The sequence below is a fragment of the Malaclemys terrapin genome, chromosome 5 (genome assembly GCF_027887155.1).
Source record: "Malaclemys terrapin pileata isolate rMalTer1 chromosome 5, rMalTer1.hap1, whole genome shotgun sequence".
NCBI classification, from domain to species: domain Eukaryota; kingdom Metazoa; phylum Chordata; order Testudines; family Emydidae; genus Malaclemys; species Malaclemys terrapin.
In genome coordinates, this window is record NC_071509.1 from 98,558,281 (window position 1) to 98,578,053 (window position 19,773).

The 19,773-nt window shown below is 37.5% G+C and overlaps 1 protein-coding gene across 16 annotated transcripts in view; it reads right to left on the minus strand.

Moving 5' to 3' along the window:
• Window positions 1-19,773, minus strand: part of CAMK2D (calcium/calmodulin dependent protein kinase II delta) — a 263,534-nt gene that overhangs the window by 63,352 nt on the left and 180,409 nt on the right. For 9 of the 16 annotated variants that reach the window (XM_054028971.1, XM_054028980.1, XM_054028975.1 and 6 more), the window contains 7 exons: window positions 16,876-16,978; window positions 11,723-11,806; window positions 10,626-10,720; window positions 8,450-8,572; window positions 7,225-7,308; window positions 6,304-6,346; window positions 1,252-1,289 (listed from right to left, as the gene is read on the minus strand). In XM_054028971.1, coding sequence (XP_053884946.1) covers window positions 1,252-1,289; window positions 6,304-6,346; window positions 7,225-7,308; window positions 8,450-8,572; window positions 10,626-10,720; window positions 11,723-11,806; window positions 16,876-16,978 — 570 coding nt within the window. The remainder of the gene's footprint in view (window positions 1-1,251; window positions 1,290-6,303; window positions 6,347-7,224; window positions 7,309-8,449; window positions 8,573-10,625; window positions 10,721-11,722; window positions 11,807-16,875; window positions 16,979-19,773) is intronic. The other 7 variants (XM_054028973.1, XM_054028972.1, XM_054028985.1 and 4 more) reach the window with 1 other exon arrangement.

Sequence of the window (19,773 nt, forward strand, 5' to 3'; positions counted from 1 at the left end):
CCACGCAGGTAAACATTTCCCCCCTTGCTTCACATAACTTTGCAGGAAAATGGTAAAAAACTGAAATGTCCTGAAAATCATAAGTATCAGATCCCAACAAGTGTAATATTAGCAAACCATTGAGGATAATTCTTAGCAACATTGCTATCAAAATGGAGATACAGCAGATGCCATTATAAACCTGTAGGAAGAATGGTATTTATAAAAATACTAGCCTAACTGGAGCACATAAAATTCCTGCATTCCACAAAGACGTGTTAAGGAATCTGTACTGCAATGACCTAATCATACAGAAAGATATGCTTCTTCATCCTCTCTAAGATGCCCATTATTTGACTTTGGGTAACATTCGGGTTAGAGTATACTGAATTCATTTTAAGAGCCTTAACATTTTTAAGTGTGAGAGAATGTGTGTGTGTAAGTGCGTAAAGGACAAATCTACTGTGAATTGAGTATTTAAGTAAGTAGCACTCTGTTAAAGAAAAGGAAGTTTAAGCAGAAAACTAAAATTCAGGTCAAAGACACACTCCTGAGAAATGAGGCAGAACTAAGAAGAGAAGGAAAGCTGGGGTGCTTTATTTAGTCTTCAGGAATCCTCTGAGAAAAAGAAATAAAACATTTTTCAATGCTCAGAGTTTTGTTTCCTGGCTATTTTTCAAAGTATCTGTCTATAACATTCATTTGTGAAGCATCTCTCCTCCCACAGGACCTGGCAATATGAAAATAGGAACTCTAAATCATCTATGAAAGTTGCCAAAATGTTCCCATTCTTATCAAGGTCTATTAGTCAGGATGAGCTTATTCACTGAGATCTTAAACCCCCGGACTTCTGCCAAGTACACCTGGTAGAATGTACCTCATGTGTGGCCCAATCTACCAGTAAGCTTCTGACGTTCCATCAAGCTAACACCCATGACCAAAGTCTCATTTCTATTAAGCAGCTAAAAATACAGTGAGTCACTAATGACAGGATTACCCTTTATTAAAAAGCAAGGAAAATATTCCCTTATCAGCATTTTTCCTAACCTTATTTAAAACATGGTACAGTTTTTCAGCTACTTCTTTTCTGACACATTATTTTGAGCTTAAACTAACTTCACCTTCTTCAAATATACAGTGAGAACCATTTCTTAACACAACTATGAAGACGAGATGTAGTTATTTCCAATCGCAAAGTCAATAGAAGTTGGAATGGTACAAGGAAAAGAAGGCTGAATGAGATGTATAGTTTGGAGCATTTGTTTAACTTACCTTGACTCCATCAGGTTTTTTCAGTAAACTTTTTGCTGCTGTAAAATGATAGAATAAATTCAATGTCAGCAGGTTATCAATAAAGTCCATCAGGTCTGAAGCAAAGCAAGCACTTTCTGTTTTTAGTTCCTCCCTCTGCTGCTTTACATTTAGGAAACGGAATATTTACAAATTCCAAACTACTGGACATAAGGCTGCAGTACCACTTTTCTTAGATTTGCTACCTTGATTTTGTCAAGATCTACACCGAGCTGCATTAGGCACTAAACACTGCCATATCCAATAGAACCTCATTATTTCACAGAGTCCTACTATAAGTTTCTAAAACGTGTGCATTAGCGTATAAGCAAGCATACAAAAGCCGTGAATTGGCAAAGGCTTACGCATATAACTCTAACTGTATGAGTAGATGCATTGAATTCAACTGAATTATTCACATAGGTAAATGCTTGCAGGGTCACAGCCAAAAATATCAAGAATAACAAATCACAAAATGTGGTAGTTATTTACTGTTTTGCTTTATTTATGAGTGAATATGTACTCCTAGGAAATACATTGTAGAATACAGTAGAACCCCATTTAACTGAGCCTCTATTATGCTGCTCTCTGTATTAACTGAACCACCAGTTGCCCGGCACTGACAGTGGCAGGACTTGGGCTGGCAGCCCTGGGGCTCCTGCCTGTCGTGCTGACAGTCGGAGCCCCGCTGCCCAGGGCTCACAGCTGGAGCCCTGCCACCTATTCCCCAGTTCATCTAGATTTTTGGTTATCCAGTCTGGCCCCGGTCGCAGTTAGATTGGCTAATTGTGATTCCACTGTATTTTGTAAAAATGATAGATTTTACTATTACATTTTTGCTCAGAAATGGGGAGAGATTAGCTTTTTTGTGATAGATACAAATGCCCACCTTGCTAGTTGGCACTGGGGCTGTAGCCAAGCCAACCCAGGGGAGAGAGACCCTAAAGGGCCTTGACTCCTAGGGGTAGCCTGTGATCTATGTAGGGTTATGGTAGAGTGGAGGGGAATATAGAGATTGGAAATGGCTGTGAACTCCAGCCTGTAGTCGTCCACCTAGTTCAGTGGAGGCAAAGACACATTACTGACTCCCTGTTCCTTTGATTTGGAGTATTTAGTACTACTTCTGGAGACAGGTGACCAGCTCCTGGTGCCCTCTTCACATAGCAAGATATCCAGGATGAGGAACAGAAGAAGAACTGAAGGCTGCAGAGGTCTTGTCCATGCTGTTATAGCTGGTGGTGACATAAGGTGACTAAGTGGCTGTGGGTAAGCCATTGGGCTGCCATTTGTTCACAAATTTTTAAAGGGGAGTTTGCAGCCATTTCTCCTTGTTACACAGAGAGGCAGTTGCTGAGGACAAAAGTGCAAAGAAATGGAGGGTTTGGAAGACTTTGGACTTGACTCTTGGTGTTGGCTTCACTGTCTAGCATAGCTTGAAGCATTACTCATCTGGACCCTTATCCTGAACATGAAGGAGGATAGTAGGGAGCACAGACATTTGAGAAAGGCCCCTTCATTTGACTGGCGGAAGGAGGGCTTATTCTGTTGGGAACTGCATTAGTCTAGTTTCAGCCAGTTTGCTGGGGTACCACCATTTCTCTTGGTTAAGTTAATGAAGATAAAGCTTCTGCTTCATCTACATTTCTGTGTCCATGTATTATTCACCTGCTGTGTCTGGGTCAAGTGCTCATATTATTGTGGTTCTACTGTAGACATGATGGACTATATAACCATAGAAACTGTGCAGAAAAGAACAAATCTCTATTGGAACTTTAACTAGAGCTGAAGTTAAGGTTATCTTCTATAATTTAGTAAAACTCCTCAAAATCACTTTATCAGTTAGGATAGCAGATTCACTCAGACCACTGTTAAGGCGGTGTCACTGCTGCCCATCATAAACCCCTATTTTTCAGGAGCAGAAAAATTTCATTCATAAAAATTTATTTCAAGCTAAAGTTGACACAAAGTATCTCCACCTGTGCTAAGGAAGAGTAATGCAGAATATTTTTGTATGTGAAAAGCATGTGTTATATTTAATATATGCTGCTGTTTTCCTTTAAACTCTTTGGACTAAAGACTGCATTTTTGTTAAATGTAGGTTCAGCACCTAACACAATGGGCCTTGATTCTTGATTGGGTTTTGGGCTCTATCTCTGAACAATTAATCAGATAGGAAGAGCATCAAAGTCTTAAACTAATTTAGCAAAAAATAGCTATTTTCAAGCTACAGGAAAGAAAAGAAAATTAAAAGTTTATTGGCTTCACAGGTTATTTTATACTCATAGAACTAAAAAAAAACCCCACCACCTATTGAGAAAAAATAATTCTTACAAGTTGCTTGTCATAATATGAACTACATCCTTCCGATGTTATGTTTTATGTTTAAAATCTTTTACATGTTTTGGAAACAATTTTTTAAAATAAAAAATTAAATAAAACAAAACAACAAAAGAGTCATAATGAAGGTTGTAACATCCATTACTCCTCCCATTGTGCCTGTAGGATTGCTAGCATGTAAGGGGATGTGTCCCTTGAAATGTTTCTTGTATGGGACTGGTATGTGATATTTAATATTATGGGACATAATCTATACTTCAGTCCTGTACATTAACAGGAGCTTCATGCCCAGAACAAGCGTAGTATATATCCTGTACTTTGCATACTGCAATAACCACACACAACTATTTAAAGAAGTGTTAGTACCAGCTTTAGCTACGAATCTTTTGCCTTTTTTGTTGGCTTGTGATATAATTCTAATACTATTTAAAAGCATTTTGTGTATGCAAGGACACTGTATGCGAATCAAAAACTGCAGTAGCAAAGCATATTCTAAGGTAAGCTAACAATGAAAAATTTGACCATGCTGATTTCCCACAACTAAAAAGCAATTGTTATAAATAAATCCTAAGGCACTGCTAATAAGCCAAAAAGCAAACTGAGAAGAAATGGAATTGTGAAAACATGCAGAGATTAGTGTGGTTCAGGGCAGATGGCAATTTTGCTTAGGAGGTACAAAAAAGATGTTTCTTTCAGTTGCTGAGGGTCTTACCTCACAAGAAACACACATTCCACATAAAAGGAAGAAAGAAAAGGAAAAAATAAAACACTTTTATAAACACATTGTTATGGACAAATAACCTTAAAAAGCATGCTTTCAATGAAATTCAATGAATAAATAACTCAAAAACTAAAATATCTCAAGTGCAGGTATGTCTTAAATTAACCACTGAAATGATGGATGAAAAAATCTTTGATCACCATGCCAAGACATTCTGAAATAATATTTTTAAAGGACTATGACATTCCTGTTCTTCAGAGAGGTGTTAGACCTTACATATGATGTATGTGAAACAATGATTATGGAGAATGATTAGAAATGATACACATGCTTTATATTTTAAGATAATCCATTTTTGACAAGATACTCAGTCTTAGACTACAGCATTTCTGTTCAACTCTTAAAGGAAACTGAAAGTTACTGGCAATTCATTAAACCTTAACCAAATATAATTTACAATCCCTAAAGATGGTTTTACATGTTACAGATGTATATTAAATAGGGGAACCTAACAAAGAAGGGCACTGTGTATTCCAAGCACCAAGCAGATTGGACCAATTGGTCTCACTTGCATCCCGCTGTAGCTTGTTTATTTTTGGATGCTTTGATGCTTATTATTCTTCAAAACATGCTCAATGCACTATAGCATTTTTATCTATTAAATATATTGCAACAGAATTACCTCAGACAGAAACAGGATGTTGCAAAGTTACTGCAGAATTCACCCTAAATTATTCAATTGCCTGCACTCCTGTTTGTGGGTGTCTTATATGCATTATCCATGTCTGGTTAGGATAAAGGTTGCCAGAATAATTCTCAAATATTGAGGTTTACATTGGGAGATTCCCAGCTCCTTCCTTCCAAATAAGAATGGAAACACAATATAAACAAAAATATATCACAGCTATTTGGGGGACAAGATTCTGGCTAATCAGCAGGGAGGGGAGTAGATGGTCGGGGAGAAGAAAGAAAACGAGAAGGCAGAGAAGTTTAGGCAATCGGAGGAATGAAGGGAAAGAAAGGCTTTAACACTTTTACAAATTTCCCTTTCAGAAATTTATAGCTATTTTATTTTTGGTATTTTTTCTTTTCTCTTTCATTGAAAACTTTAAATATGTAACTATAAATTTAAGCATAACACAATATTTTAAGGGTGTTCCTATTTAAGACATAATTATAACTGTGCCCTGGGCTAACACCTTGGTCTTCAGCATCAGAGTTTGATTACTATAAACACCTGCACCTGAGAGTATATTCAGCCAAAAGTACAACTATTATTTCATATGCAGAAAGTACTCTTATGTTGCTATAATATGATGCTCGAGAATGAGACAGAGGTAAAAGAGTGAAGAACTTTCTTGTGTTTATTAGTATTAAGAAACCCAAACAAATAGGAATGGTATTAGAAGTAAACTTGATTTGATATATTACTAGAAAAGTAGTAAAATATGTACTATACAGTTGCTTTTTATATAAGATAAGAACATAAAACTTATGTCTAAAGTTTAGAAATGTATTTTAGTTTTGCATATTCAACCCCTTTTCTACTATGTAATTTAACTTTTAAAATATTATTCTTTGACCATATTTCAATTTGCCATTTATCCTTAGCATTTGCAATTTTTCTCTTCCTACCTGGAATATTTTCTAGGCTCTTTGATAGGATTCTACAAATAAGAACGAAAAAACCCTCCCCCTTCACAATAAGGGAAACAAACAGACATTGCATCAAATTATTACAACTACCACCAGTACCTTTCAAAAGGCTCATTATGACCCTTTAGTTTAATGTACAGCAGTGAGTAATTTCTGCTCTGATCATTGCAAAAAAGAAATAACTTTTATACACTATACTTTACATACTCCACAGTAGCAAAGACCTTGACTGTACTAAACTAATTCTAATTAGAGCCTGGTTGCATTAAGCAGACACCAAAATGTAAAGAACATAAGGATTTGGAGCTTAATAAACGTACCTGAGAAATTTCTGGTAGCCAGCATAGTTGTCAAAATGGCCCCCTGTGTACACATATGTTAACTCAAATTAGCATTATTTATGCACAGCTCTGAGCATGAATAGACCAAAAAGGCAAATGTGCTTAATCATAAATCACTTGAATATCTAAGTCAACTCTGGAATGATGGACTTTCCACGCATTATTTGGCATAAGGTGCAGTACATTGGGAATGGAGAAACTGTAGCTTATTCTTAAAGTTATCATAATATCCCTGAATAGTTACTAAGCTGTCAGAACAAGTCTTGCCACAAATGTATGTGCACACATAGGGATACTTGTCATCAATTAAACTGCACACATATGACACTGGGAACAGAACCCAGACTCTTACTTTAGTTGCTTGGGATGAATTGTGTTCAATTGGGATGAGTTGTATTCAACACACTTATTCTCTGTGTGTATATATTTACACACATGTATGTAATGTTGTCCACTAGTGGCTGGCCTGCAAAGAGTATAAAGAGTACACTACCACAATCAACTAAGGGAGGTTTTCCTTTATCTAAAGGGAGAAATGCCTGTGATTTTAAAATGGAGGGTCATCACTATCGTCCTGATTCCAGAGGGGTATGTAGATTATATTTATATTAATTGCGTCTTAAAAGCAGTAAAAATGCTGCTGGAAATGCATGCAGAGCTCAACCTTATGTTGTTTATTAAGCACTGCAGCACAGTTCACATGGCTGTACTTATTTAAAGATCGAAGCCTGATGTTTGATTATATAGCTTTGTTTTAAGTGTTCACAAGATAGTTAATATTCACCATAAAATCCCTTTAAGGAATGGTTATCCTCTACATGGAATATATATCTATTTATCCTTTTACCCTTCAAAAATTACCTGCTGCTAAAATGTCCCTGAAGAAATTTTCTTTCTTACCTTTAGTTTTCTTCTTGCATTGAATTTCTTCAAGCAATCTACAGTCTCCTGCCTGTGCATCATAGAGGCCACAGTAGAACGTTGCTGAGGGAGAAGAAAAGAAAAGTATTCAATACACACAAATATATGAGTAATGTTGTATTTATTGGAGAACAAGCATATCATAACCTGCATGGGCCAAATTCTTAAGCTCCTATCCTTCACTGGTATCTCCTCAAGCAAACCTCAATGCCCCAGTGAAGTCTCCAAGATTTTGCCTGGGTGCAGGGATCCATGCCAATGGAACCTGATGCAAAACTGGAGACTCAGTTTGTACTCAGTCCTTACCTATGAAAAACTCCAACTTAAATCAGTGGGGTTTACATCTGTGTAGAGACTGACTAAAAACAAACCATTTTGGCCATATAGAATTATAAAAATAAAAAATCAGTAATAGCATCCTGAATTGTGGTGTCCTGTAAAATTCTCTTTTAAAAAAAGAAATGGAATTTTATTTAACATTAGAAGTACTGTGTGATGCACAGGAACATGAAATGTGTAAAAAGGAAATATTCAACATCCTCCTTATTTCCTCTGAAACTCATTATCACTTGTATTGTTCTATGATAGAGAAGACAGTGCCACCTACTAGAATGAGTACAGGGCTGGGCACCAGGAACACATCAAATCTGATTGTGGCTCTGTCAGTGACTTGCAGAGTATCCCCAGGCAAATCCCTATCTTATTGTTTCCATGTTTCACCCTACCTTCACAATGGGGCAGTATCATTTACTTATCTCCCAGTGTTTTGAGAATTAGTTGCTCTGAAGATGCAAAGCACGATATAAGTGAGAATTTTTATTGATACAGTTCCATACTATATTCCCTGAGCACGCACATAATAATGATGTGTTAAGGGCCATGATCCTCCATTCTCCTCAGTGCAAGTGGATGTCTGTATAAACTCAGGAGCCCCAGTGAAGTCTCTGCTCTGCCTGGGCACAAGGGTCTGCCTGCACGGAGCAGTTTCTCAGGCTGGAGCCTCAGTTATGGTAATTATTTCTAGGTTCACAGAGTCTAGATAATTACAGTTTTATCTCCTCTATTTAACTACATTGCAATGAAACAGCTCTAAGGAAGGAAAAAATAATCATTAACCTTCTGAATTTGTGCACTAGATTTCGGAGAATGCTATCAACTATTTCGCCTGTAAAATATTTTAGGCGTGCAAGTGGAAACTACTTACACATATCCATGGATGCTTCAGTGCCTCTGATGCTGTGATACGTTTGGCAGGGTTGATGGTAAGCATTTTATTGATGAGGTCTTTGGCTTCAGGAGTCACTGTATCCCACTCTGGTGAGGGAAACTTAAGGAAAAATATATATGTAATTCTCTCTCTCTCTCTATATATATATATATATACACACACACACACATATACAACACACACACACACAGTATGTCACATGAATGGATAGCAAAGCTTAAAATTTGAAGAGTAAAGAAGCCTGCTATAAAAAAAAAACAATTTCAAACAACTTTTTCTGTAAACATTATGTTTTTTCTTCTTTATTGTTTTGATGCCTCCTAACAGGCTTGTTGCTGATGTTAACTTATTTTGTAGTGGAACACTTACAGAAATGTGTACAACAACATGATGCAAACTGACACTTAGAGGATGAAATTACAAATTTAAGGGAAATAGAGTAGGCTAAGAAATTCAGATCAGCGAGTGTGCTTTTCTGTGTTTGTACACTGCCTAATACAGTACTGCAATAAAAATAATAAACAAAATTATCGTAGAGACTCATTTGTCTTCTTGAATGTTAAATAGTGTATATGACATCTTAATGTTTAGCCCCTGATTTAATCAGGTACTTAAGCCCATCCCTGATCAGCGAAATATTTAAGCATGTGCTGAAGTCCCATTGGAATGGGGCTAAGTGTGTGCTCAAGTGCTTTCCTGAAACACAGCCATAAACAACTTGTGTTTTTCACTTTTTAAATTAATGAATTTAGAGCTTGTGGAAATTGAGCATGCGGCACGGGTCACTTGCAGGTTTAAATTCATATAAATGGTGGATTTTCTATAACTTGAAGTCTTTAAAACATGATTTGAGGACTTCAGTAACTCAACCAGAGGTTAGGAGTCTATTGCAGAAGTGGGTGGTTGAGGTTCTTTGGCCTGCAATGTGCAGGAGGTCAGACTAGATGATCATGATGGTCCCTTCCGCCCTTAAAGTCTATGAATCTAATAGCCCCTCTAGTCACTGCTGATCCACAGAACAGGTATCAAAGGGGAGTGAGAGTGCTACCTTCTTCTGCAGGGACCACCTCTATGGAAGCACAGTCCAGTCTCTATACGTATTTAATCACTGCCTTCTCAGCTGTGACTGTAGTGCCAACTGGAATGGTATGTTCTGCAATATGGGCACTTGACCACCAAGAACAAGACTGAGACCATAAACTCATTTCCACTACAGAGCTTACATGAATGGCTTAAAAGATAGAAAGCTCTGTATGCCTTACAATTTTTTGAGTCACGCAGTCTTTAAATTGCTTAACAGTTGACCACCAATAGACTTTATTTCACTGTGTCTAAAATAAATGTACTATAACACTTCTGAACTACTAGTCTAATCCTTCCAGTGTTCACTGCTGGGCACTGAGAGTCAATGGGACTATTCCTACATAAGTGTTTGCAGAACTGCGCTCTATGACACTACCGTTATGCAGGCTACAATTTTATGAAAGATAATGCACAGGAAGAAGTCATTTAGGTCCGTAGCAGTGATACTCTGAAGAGTTTAAAGTTTTGTCAATTTAGAAATATTACTGAAGATCTGAACAAGGCAAAAGTAACCATCATTCATATAGGATTTTAGACTAATGTAACTACCAGACTCAAACTTTAAGCAGTAAAGGAATTTGATAAAAACATACTGTAGGAGGTACTCGTATTTGTAAGGCTCCTTTTGCACACATTTGTCCCAGCCAGACACACACATGCAAACGTGTAAGTGAATCAACTGAGATCACAGCTGTGATACTCTGTAACTAATCTAACTGAAATGTAAAATCAGTAACAAGAAGCAGCTTAAAGAGAAACCTTGTGCTCTCTGAATACCACCCCTAAAAAGCAACAGTTGTAGGATTGTGGGCAAAAGCACACAGTAGTAGAAATATAGTTACTGTTTAAACAGGTAGATAGAAATATATTGAGTAATGGTATATATTATATAGTGTACAGGCCAAAGAGATGTTTACACATATAAAAAGAGTGGATCATAAAAATGCTGATAAAAACAGAAATATTTAGGAACTAATTCCTACTTAGTTTTCACTCCCTTCTTAGTCTAGCAAAATCATATTGAAAGCTGTAATTAAAAACAATGGTAAGAGTAGCTCATAATACATACGTCATAAGCACCAGCCTTGATCTGCTGATAGAGTCTGTGCTGGTCTTCATCCCAGAAAGGAGGGTATCCCACAAGGAGAATATAGAGAATGACACCTGCAGGAAGTCCAGAGTAGCACTAATTAAGCCATTCATGCAAACTAGCCCAGTGAACATGAACTGAATCATACCTCAAGGCTGCATAAAACAGGTACAAACAAATAAGGCAAATGACTTATTTGGTAGTACAGCTGAATAGAAATCCTCCAGATGTTGGAAAATAAACATCCTGACAATGCTCTGAGGCAGCTATAGATTTCTCATGATGACACTCTGGAACAAAGTATGGGGAGTGCAGGGGAAGACTATGTGTCAGGAAATGGTGCCTAGATACTATGGGGGGGCACATTGGAAATGTCTAGTTAGCTCTAGAGACAGACAGGGATATATCCTCTAGTCCTACTCGGAACAGTCTTAGACAACACAGAGATTAAAACTAGCCTGATAATGTAAGTGCTCTCATTAGTGGAGATGCACTGGTGGTAAAGATGATGGAAATTTTAAGAAAAGAGTCTACCATAGACAAGCCTATCTGTCATTTATTTGGCCGTGGTTTAGTGATAACTACAAGACACAAATGCATTCACAGATATGGCCCAATCAGTCTGTCTATGCTACAAATAGTACCTGTTAAAGAACCAGGTTACAAAATGGTTGTCCCTTAACCTGGTTACAGATATGATTTTAGGGCAATTCAAAGGAGGCTAAGGCTACGGAGAGAGATTGGTGTTTAGCTTGGTAATGAAATATAATTAAGTCTCAGTCTTTAATACAAACTGGAACTGTGTTTGTAACGATGTTAAGGAAAAATTGTGCTGTTGCTAGTTCTATGACATGGTTACACCTGTAATGTAGACAAAGTCAAAAGTGCTCTGACAGCACATTTGCTTAACTGTAACATTCAAATAATAACTACTGTTCAAATAAACAACTACTGAAAAGGTAAATATGAGATGAAGAAACATTTAAAATTAACTCTGAAATACACTAAACAGAGGCTCTTAACTGACTGATCACAATGCAGTGGGCTAAATATAGTTCTTCAAAATTGTTTCTTACCACATGCCCACATGTCCACTGGCTTCCCATAGGGATCTTTTCGTAACACCTCTGGTGAAAGATATCCTGGTGTACCAGCAAAACCTGTCAGAAAGCATGATGAGAGAGTTAGCCAGTCAGTCATGAGGACAGTTGTGTTCTCCATAACTGTATATACAGTATAACAAAGGATTTCTTAAATAACACCCTCTTCTACGGACTGTGTCTATATTAGATATTTAGTTTTAAAATCTCCTACCTTTCGGACACCTGTAGCTCAGCTCATCAGGTAGCAGGTGACAATGGGAGTGTTGGTGTAGACAGGACACCATCATGTTCAGTGTAGAGGTATGGTAGTAAAAATAACATTGGCCCCCTGCCTACATCTGCAATCCCACAGTTGTTGCTACTGGTGGAGCTACACTGATGATAGAGCAAGAATAGGAGATTTCACAAAAAGATTCAGTGCAGACACTCTCATGGTTTATGTACTACAGTATATCTATTGTAGGCCTCCAGCAATGACAAGCAAGTGCATTTATTTAGTGTCACAGAATCATAAAAGTTACAGAGGGGAAATATCTACTAGATCGTCCCGTCTGTCTCCCTGGAAATGCAGTGTCTTTTCTATTTTATCCAGCCCAGCTCCTAAGTGACATAGTTAGCCCCTAAGTGCGTTACAGAGAGGGGGAAAAAAGGTGTACCTACATGATCATATGAACATTTTTGCTGGTTGGTTGTTATTAGACTGATCAGAGATAGCGTAAGATAGATCTAAACTATAGAAATTATGTCAGGAGAGCTCATTTAGGAATCACAAATCATCTCCTGTGGATCCTTTAATTTCAGCCATCTATCCATTCTGTGGATCATCAGACTGATATCCACACAGATTTGTTACAAATGTTATCACATATTTTATACTTCAGTGGTATTTCAGGTGCACTTATTGTCCAAACAGAATACAGTAAGAGTAAAGCTACAGTCTCATGTTCATATTTAAAAAGTGAAAATACTGCATGAATAAAATGCTGCTGGATCGCATGGAAAGTTTTATCAATGTATAATCAATACCTAGGGCCAGAATTAGAAAACTAGTGTAGATCAGTGTATATTACAAAATGTTGTCCAAACCCCTTCTCCCAGTGTGGGGATTCATCCCAGTCAATGCCAGGTTGTGGTACTACCACTGCCCTCCTTTGAAAAATGCGCTGAGGGGAGTAGAAGTTTTTGTTCCCACCAGAGCATCATAGTGGCGGTTGCTCACAGTAGAAATCAAATCAGGCTGTAGCCTCTTTCCAAACTCTGTTATTCATTTTTTCAGACTGTGCTGGCCCTTTACAGGCCACCTCTGATATAAGTGACATTGTGGCAGTTTTCTACTACCGCACCTTTGCTCCCCTGGGGATGTTCCAGGTAAAAGCTGGCCCAAACTCAGTAGTGAATCTGGCTCATGGAATTTACAAGTTCCTCCTCATTCTTTAAATACTAGACAATGTTGTTTTCCTTTTGGGAGAAACACAGAATGGAGGCATGGAAGACACCAAATATAATCTATTGCCCCCTTTTTCTTATAACATGCCAAGCATTATGGAAAAATTAAAGTTTTAGATGAATGAAGGTAATAGATGAATAGAATGAATGAATTCTGGCACCTTGAGAGATGAATAATCTCAGACTTTTTCTAAAAACACAGTTTTAGTGGAATCTGTCCGGTTTGCCAATGGGCATGAAGTACTATTGGCTTATAAGGCTGCCTGAATGACCAGAATATTGATTTGGTGACTGTTACGTATTATGCAGACTTGGCTAGCATATTTTTATCTATCTATATGTAATTGAAAAGATATGCAAGGGCCTACGAAGACCAGAAGACCATTTAACTGAATAGTGTCTATGTGCCTAAAGCCTCAGCTGGTAATCTTTCTAGCATTCCCCCCCACCCCCTCAACTGTATCCCACTCCTCAGCAGTGTCCTCTTTTGGGGAACCTGAAATATTGTAACCCTAAATTTAAGACAAGGTGCAACTAGGGCTCAATCCAGCTCCCAATGAGTTAACAGGATCTTTCCATGGACCTTAAGGTGGGGTAATGAGTCACCTGCTTCAGTGAGTCAGCAGAGCACACAAGATGGGTTTCCAGTAGATTAAACACCTGCTAACGGGGTGGAGTGTATTGGGAAAACGTTGCCAAGTTTTTTACAAACAGCTACACAGAAATGAAGCTTATTTGGTTAACAAATGTGCAAAACAGGAAAGTATCTAGTATTCTCCAAACAGGATACAATATATTCTGGACCATATTCTCTGCTGACATAAATCCACTGACTTCAGTGCAACTCTGCCAGGAAAGAATTTGTCTCTCACACAATTTTGCAGGACAGTATAATACACAGAAAAAGATCCTGATTGGTTCAGAGCTATAAGTAGTATTTGTGAGTCACTAAGTGTTGGAAAATCCACCAGATAACAAAAGTTCCACTGGAAGGGGGGAGAGAGAGAAAGTTCAACATGCTATTACTATGCAGGGCATGCAAGTTCAAGTTCTTCATTGTAGGGCTAGCTATGGGTAGATCTACACTAAAACCAAAGGTGTGACTGTAGCTTAGATAGATGCACCTGTGCTAGCTTTAATCAACCTAACATGGCTAAAATGCAGTGAAACTACAGCAGCATAGGCTTCAACATGGGCTGTACAAGCCTCCCCAGAACCCTGGGTACATATTTGCATTGCTAGCCCACACTGAAACATGTGCTGCTGCCGCTTCACTGCTATTTTTAGTCATGTTTGCTAAAGTAAAGCTGGCATGGGTATGCTTACCTGAGCTGTAATCAATCCCCCCACTTTCGATTGCAGTGTAGACATACCCTATGAAGAATGGCACTTGACAGGCATGAGAAGGAGCTGCTTCTTGTTCCTGTTCTTCAGAGAACCATCCCAAAGGCTCATACATTATGTACAAATATTCAACACTGCATTTAATTAGGCATGATCCATGCATGTTCCTTGCAGATACCTGAACAAACCATCCTTGCATCATGGGCTTTGGACTTTTACCAGTATAAGTAGCAGACTAGGGCCTAACTCTGAGCTCATAGCAAGGTAAGTCAAAAGTTACTCCATGAAAGTCAATGGAAAATTAAGCCCAAATTATATACTATGCAAGGGCTTTGCGGCTGGAAAAAGTGGGGATTTAAAACATTATTAGAAAGGGATGGGGGAAGAAAATTAGGGCTCCAAAACAGGCACAGAACCCTTCGTCCCCAAATAGAAAAACAAATAAAAACTGCTTTGTTACAACATGCTACTTTCCTCATTCCACGACTAACAGCTGAATCCATACCAAAGATATTTTGAAAACAAATCCATTCACACTCTCTTCCCTCTCCTTGTGATCTTCCCTACAATTCCCCCACACTTCCTTTAACAAGATGGGGAAGTTTTTAACTGTTGGGTGAAGGTCTGAATTGGTTCTTTTTGTGTTTCAGAACCACTTTGTCCTTCCCTAATTTCAATAGTATCACAGTGCTGTTTGATTAAAGAATAATACTGGGCCTATCCAATTCTTACTGCTTTCGTAGCAGAGGCCTTGGTCACTTACCACTTTGGTTTCATTTTTAAATTACATAATGATATTCATTTTTCACTAATCTACACAGCAATGTACAGAATTTCTTACATTATACCCTTCTTAAAGTTTTATGTGGCAGCCCCTGCTGAATTACTTGTAGCCCAGAACATTTACTTTAAATGCATCACAGCTCCATAGGATCAAATGCAGGATATTTTTACATAGACCCACAGGAACTGCAAAATCCTGGGCACTCTTCTGAATTCACCCTATACTGAAATACCATTTAAAAAAAAATCTCAGGATTAAAGCTCACCCCAATTAATTTTTTCCTGATTTGCCAGCTGTTTTCTCTATTAATACACACCAACTTCATTCTGTATTATTTTTGACCAAGTCCTGTTGTGCTGGCTTTTTCAGTTATATGGTGATATTTAGGTCTCCAATGCAACTCTGGATTACAGAAATCCACTATAAAACAGAGCAGGATTTAAAACACTGGACTAGTTAATAAGGATGCTGTTATGCACAAATGTGTACATATGTACCCAATTTTCAGACACTCAGCATGGCTAACCTGCTGCTTTTGTTCTGTTATTCTTATGCTTTGACAGCTAACTCTGGGTTTTTTATTTCATTTTTAAACATAGTTTTCCAGCTATTGTACATGTGAATGGGTATCTGCTACAACCATTTTGTGCTATATTGTTCCTTTGGGGTCCCAATTATTTTTGCCTTATGCTTGACATCTGTTGAATTACATACACCTCATTCATACATACCTTAGTATTTTTTTTAAAAACAGAGAATAAACTCTTTTTCTCACTTTTATTTATTTTGACCTTCAGATAATGACAATAATGAATTTGCAATCTGTACATGTTTTCTATGTTAAATCAGGCCTGGATGAACTGATTGATTAGTTATCTGGGGGCTGTATTATCTTTTCTGAAGTGTGAAGGGGAAAATGTGTGTCCCCCACCCCTAGCAATCCTATTCCCCCACACACACACACTTTGGGTCTACTTACTACCCTTACCATGGACCTCAGAATGTGCGTAAAGAGCTCTGCCTGACCCCTTCTTGCATCTAGAGGGTACAATCTGACAGTGTATATCTTCCTTCTCAAGGGAGTGGGGTGGGGGGAAGGGTTTAGGAGATGACGAAGGAAGAAATTTCTCTTTTTGAAGTCATAATGGATGCATTTGACTTCACCCTTCAATATATCTTTGTGTCTCTTACTGAAAGTCAATGGGACTTAGGCTTCTTAGTCCCTAAGTGACATCTGCAAATGGGACTTAGGCTCCTATATCACATTTAAAAAATTTTACCCACTGAGTTTTTAGCAAGACGCTGAGCTCCCCAGACTCTGCTGAGGTAATAAGAATTCAGGATGCTCAACACTGTGCAAAAAAAAGCCCAAAGCGAAGTAAGATGTAGAAACTGAATTTCAGTACAAACCAAATAGCCAACCACTCCATATTCAACTCTACTATGTATGATTGTCCATTATTATTATTAGGGTGGGAACAGGAAGGGTTGGGAGGATGGGCAGAAATGTGAGATCAAACAATAAACAAAAAATAAAAGAAGGCTCGCTTACCAAACCAAGCCTGTTGTTCACCTTGAACTTCTATAGCCAATCCGAAGTCTGCCAATTTTACAGCTGCTCCCTTGGATTTGCTAGCTAAAAGTAAGTTCTCAGGCTTTATTCACAAAGAGAGAGAGAGAGAGAGCAAAGGGGGTGGGGGAGAGAAGGGAAATGAGATGAGAACATTGTAATTAACTTTTTTCAACATTTACATTTTCCAGTACAGCATTCAATGATAGGCAATACTGAAAAGTACAAAACTATCTTATAGAATGAAGAAAAAAACATGCATTTTCCCCTGAATATTACAGAAACCTATGCATTTCCTTCCTGCTTCTAAAGGACCCCCTGGCCTGCAAATGGCCTTCCCAATCCTGCATGACAGCCAGGCTAAAGGAGATGTGTAGACCTACTGAAGAGATTATGGGGACCTGTGTGATCAAATAAGCATTTGGCACCTGCCTTTGTGACACAAAGCTGGCAATCACAATTTACCTGCAAAAATGCTGCAGGAAAAGATATAGATTGGGTCTGATCTGCATGCAGAATTTTTGCAGGATCAGTATATTATCTACAGCAACATTATAAATGTGCTTTGCATCAGATAGTAATAACAGTAAGAGTCATGATTTTATATACATATTTAGAGAATGGATATTAAATAGACTATATAGTGCAATCTTTTCAGCATGAGGACTGTACCCTCTGTGTTTGCACAGTGCCTCACACAGGGTCTGTGTTACCAGAAATAGCAACAGCAAGGACAGTAATAATCGCTACTGTTATTGTTGTTGCTATTTGTCATCACTTTCAATTACAAGTTAGAGTCTAGGCAACAGCAAGAAATGACTGTTTTTAACCAAATAAGTGTTTTTGAACAATTGTTGTACTCTGAATCTGAGAGAGTCTTTTTTGTATAGGTATAGCTACTACTATTGGCAATTATCATTAACTTAGATAGAACACTATTAATGACTGATTATGAGTTTCAGAAGAAACGGGAAAAAATTCTGCACTGCTTAAAGTATTTTGATTAGGTATTTTGTAAGTAAGGTACTTGGCTTTGTTTCTAATGTGAATTCAAACGCAACATTAACTTTACATATTTAAAATAGAAGCTAAGGAAATGCAAAAGTTAGCATTCCAAATAGCGTTTAGTTTAAAATATGTCTGTGTATGCTGTTAAATACACCCCTTAGAATATATAGGACATCAATCTTTGCAAAGATAAGGCTGCTAGAGCAAAGTTAACTTTTTTTAGAATTTGCAGAATATTGTAGAATTCAGAAAAAATATAGCTGAGACACTATATGTAGGACCCAATATTCTTCCCCTGGCATTTTCTCGCCCCCCGCCCAATATTAAAACATTTTCTTTAAAAAAAGAGGACATGCCTTATGTTTACTTTAGTTACAATCTCCCTCCTGCAAATTTATCTCACTAATTACCTGAAGCATCTCTTGTGCAGGGATGTTAAAAATAGTGCATCAAATCATTACATCTTGTCTTAAAGTGAGGCCCCAATGCTGCCAAGTCTTCACTGCAAGCTTTATTTTAAGCATGTGAGCAACTTCATCGGTTTCAGTGGGACTATACACATGCTTAGAGTTAATAAATGTTTGCAAGATCAGGGTCTAAGGCTGTAAGCTTTTGGGGTAGAGGCTGTCTTTTAGTATACAGGTCTGTCGCATCTTACGCGTATTTAACATGCGCGATTTCAGCTTTACGCGTCGGCAAAAAAAGAAAAAAAAAAGGGAAAAATAACAATTTTAATATTGTACCTGTAGTGCAGGCGATTTTGCCCGCCATTCAACTCAATGTAATTTTGACTATAGTGCGGTTTTCGCTTAACACGCTAACTGCGGAACTGAATCCCCGCATAAGATGAGACTCGCCTGTATGTCTGTACAGTGCCGAGCACTAAAGGACCCTAATGTGGATAGGACCTTTAGGCACTGCAGTGATGATGATAATGACGATAAATAATAATGGTTTCTTACTAGCTTCTTCTAAAATCTTGTTCAGAAGTTTATTTTTTCCTTGTCACACAAAACTTTTATTAATCAAAAACCTAGCAAAGAATTAACTATTAATTAAATGCTATTTACATCAACAGGTTTTTATTTTTATTTTTTCCTTGCTATTTTTGGGGTAGCTGTATCTAAAAAGGTTTAATCAAAAGTATTAAGTATTTTTTCACCTTCACTGAATTTAAAAATGGCTGAATGAAACTTCCTTGACTTCTCATCTTCTCTCTATCCCCCCAAAAAATCAACTTTGGGTTGAGACCAAACATGGAAATTCAGTCCTAAAGGAATTAGTCATTTTTAAGCTATTACTAAGCATTTAAAACAAGGGGTTGGAATTACATGAAAACTGGTCTAGTAATAATGAAAACTATAATAGAACTGTAGTTCTTCAGCAGGGTTGCCCCCCACCCATTTGTTTTGGAAACACTTCCAAAGGAGATATGAGAAAATCATTTAATCGTTCACCTCACATATGCTAGATCTTCCAAATTATTATGTTAAAAAACATGACATACACACACAGTCAATACATAATCTTTATTCTAAATAAATGTCACCAATTAAAGTTTCCCAGAATAAAATGTAATCTATTTTTCACTTGAATTATTTCCATCTATTTAAAACACAGTACCCCCAATATGTAAAAAATAATTTCAAGTGTTTCTTTAACTTTGATATATTTTATAAATATTAATATAAACAATGTCATCCTGTCTGTCATTTCCTCATACCTATTTCTATGTATAGATAACATTCTTACAGGTTTTCAATCAGACAGAGAGAAATTTGCAGTAATTACTTCCTGGAAAGCATTGCTTATGTAAACCACTTAAAGCAATGGATGGTCCTATTTGTTTGTGATCTTCAACAATCCAACACA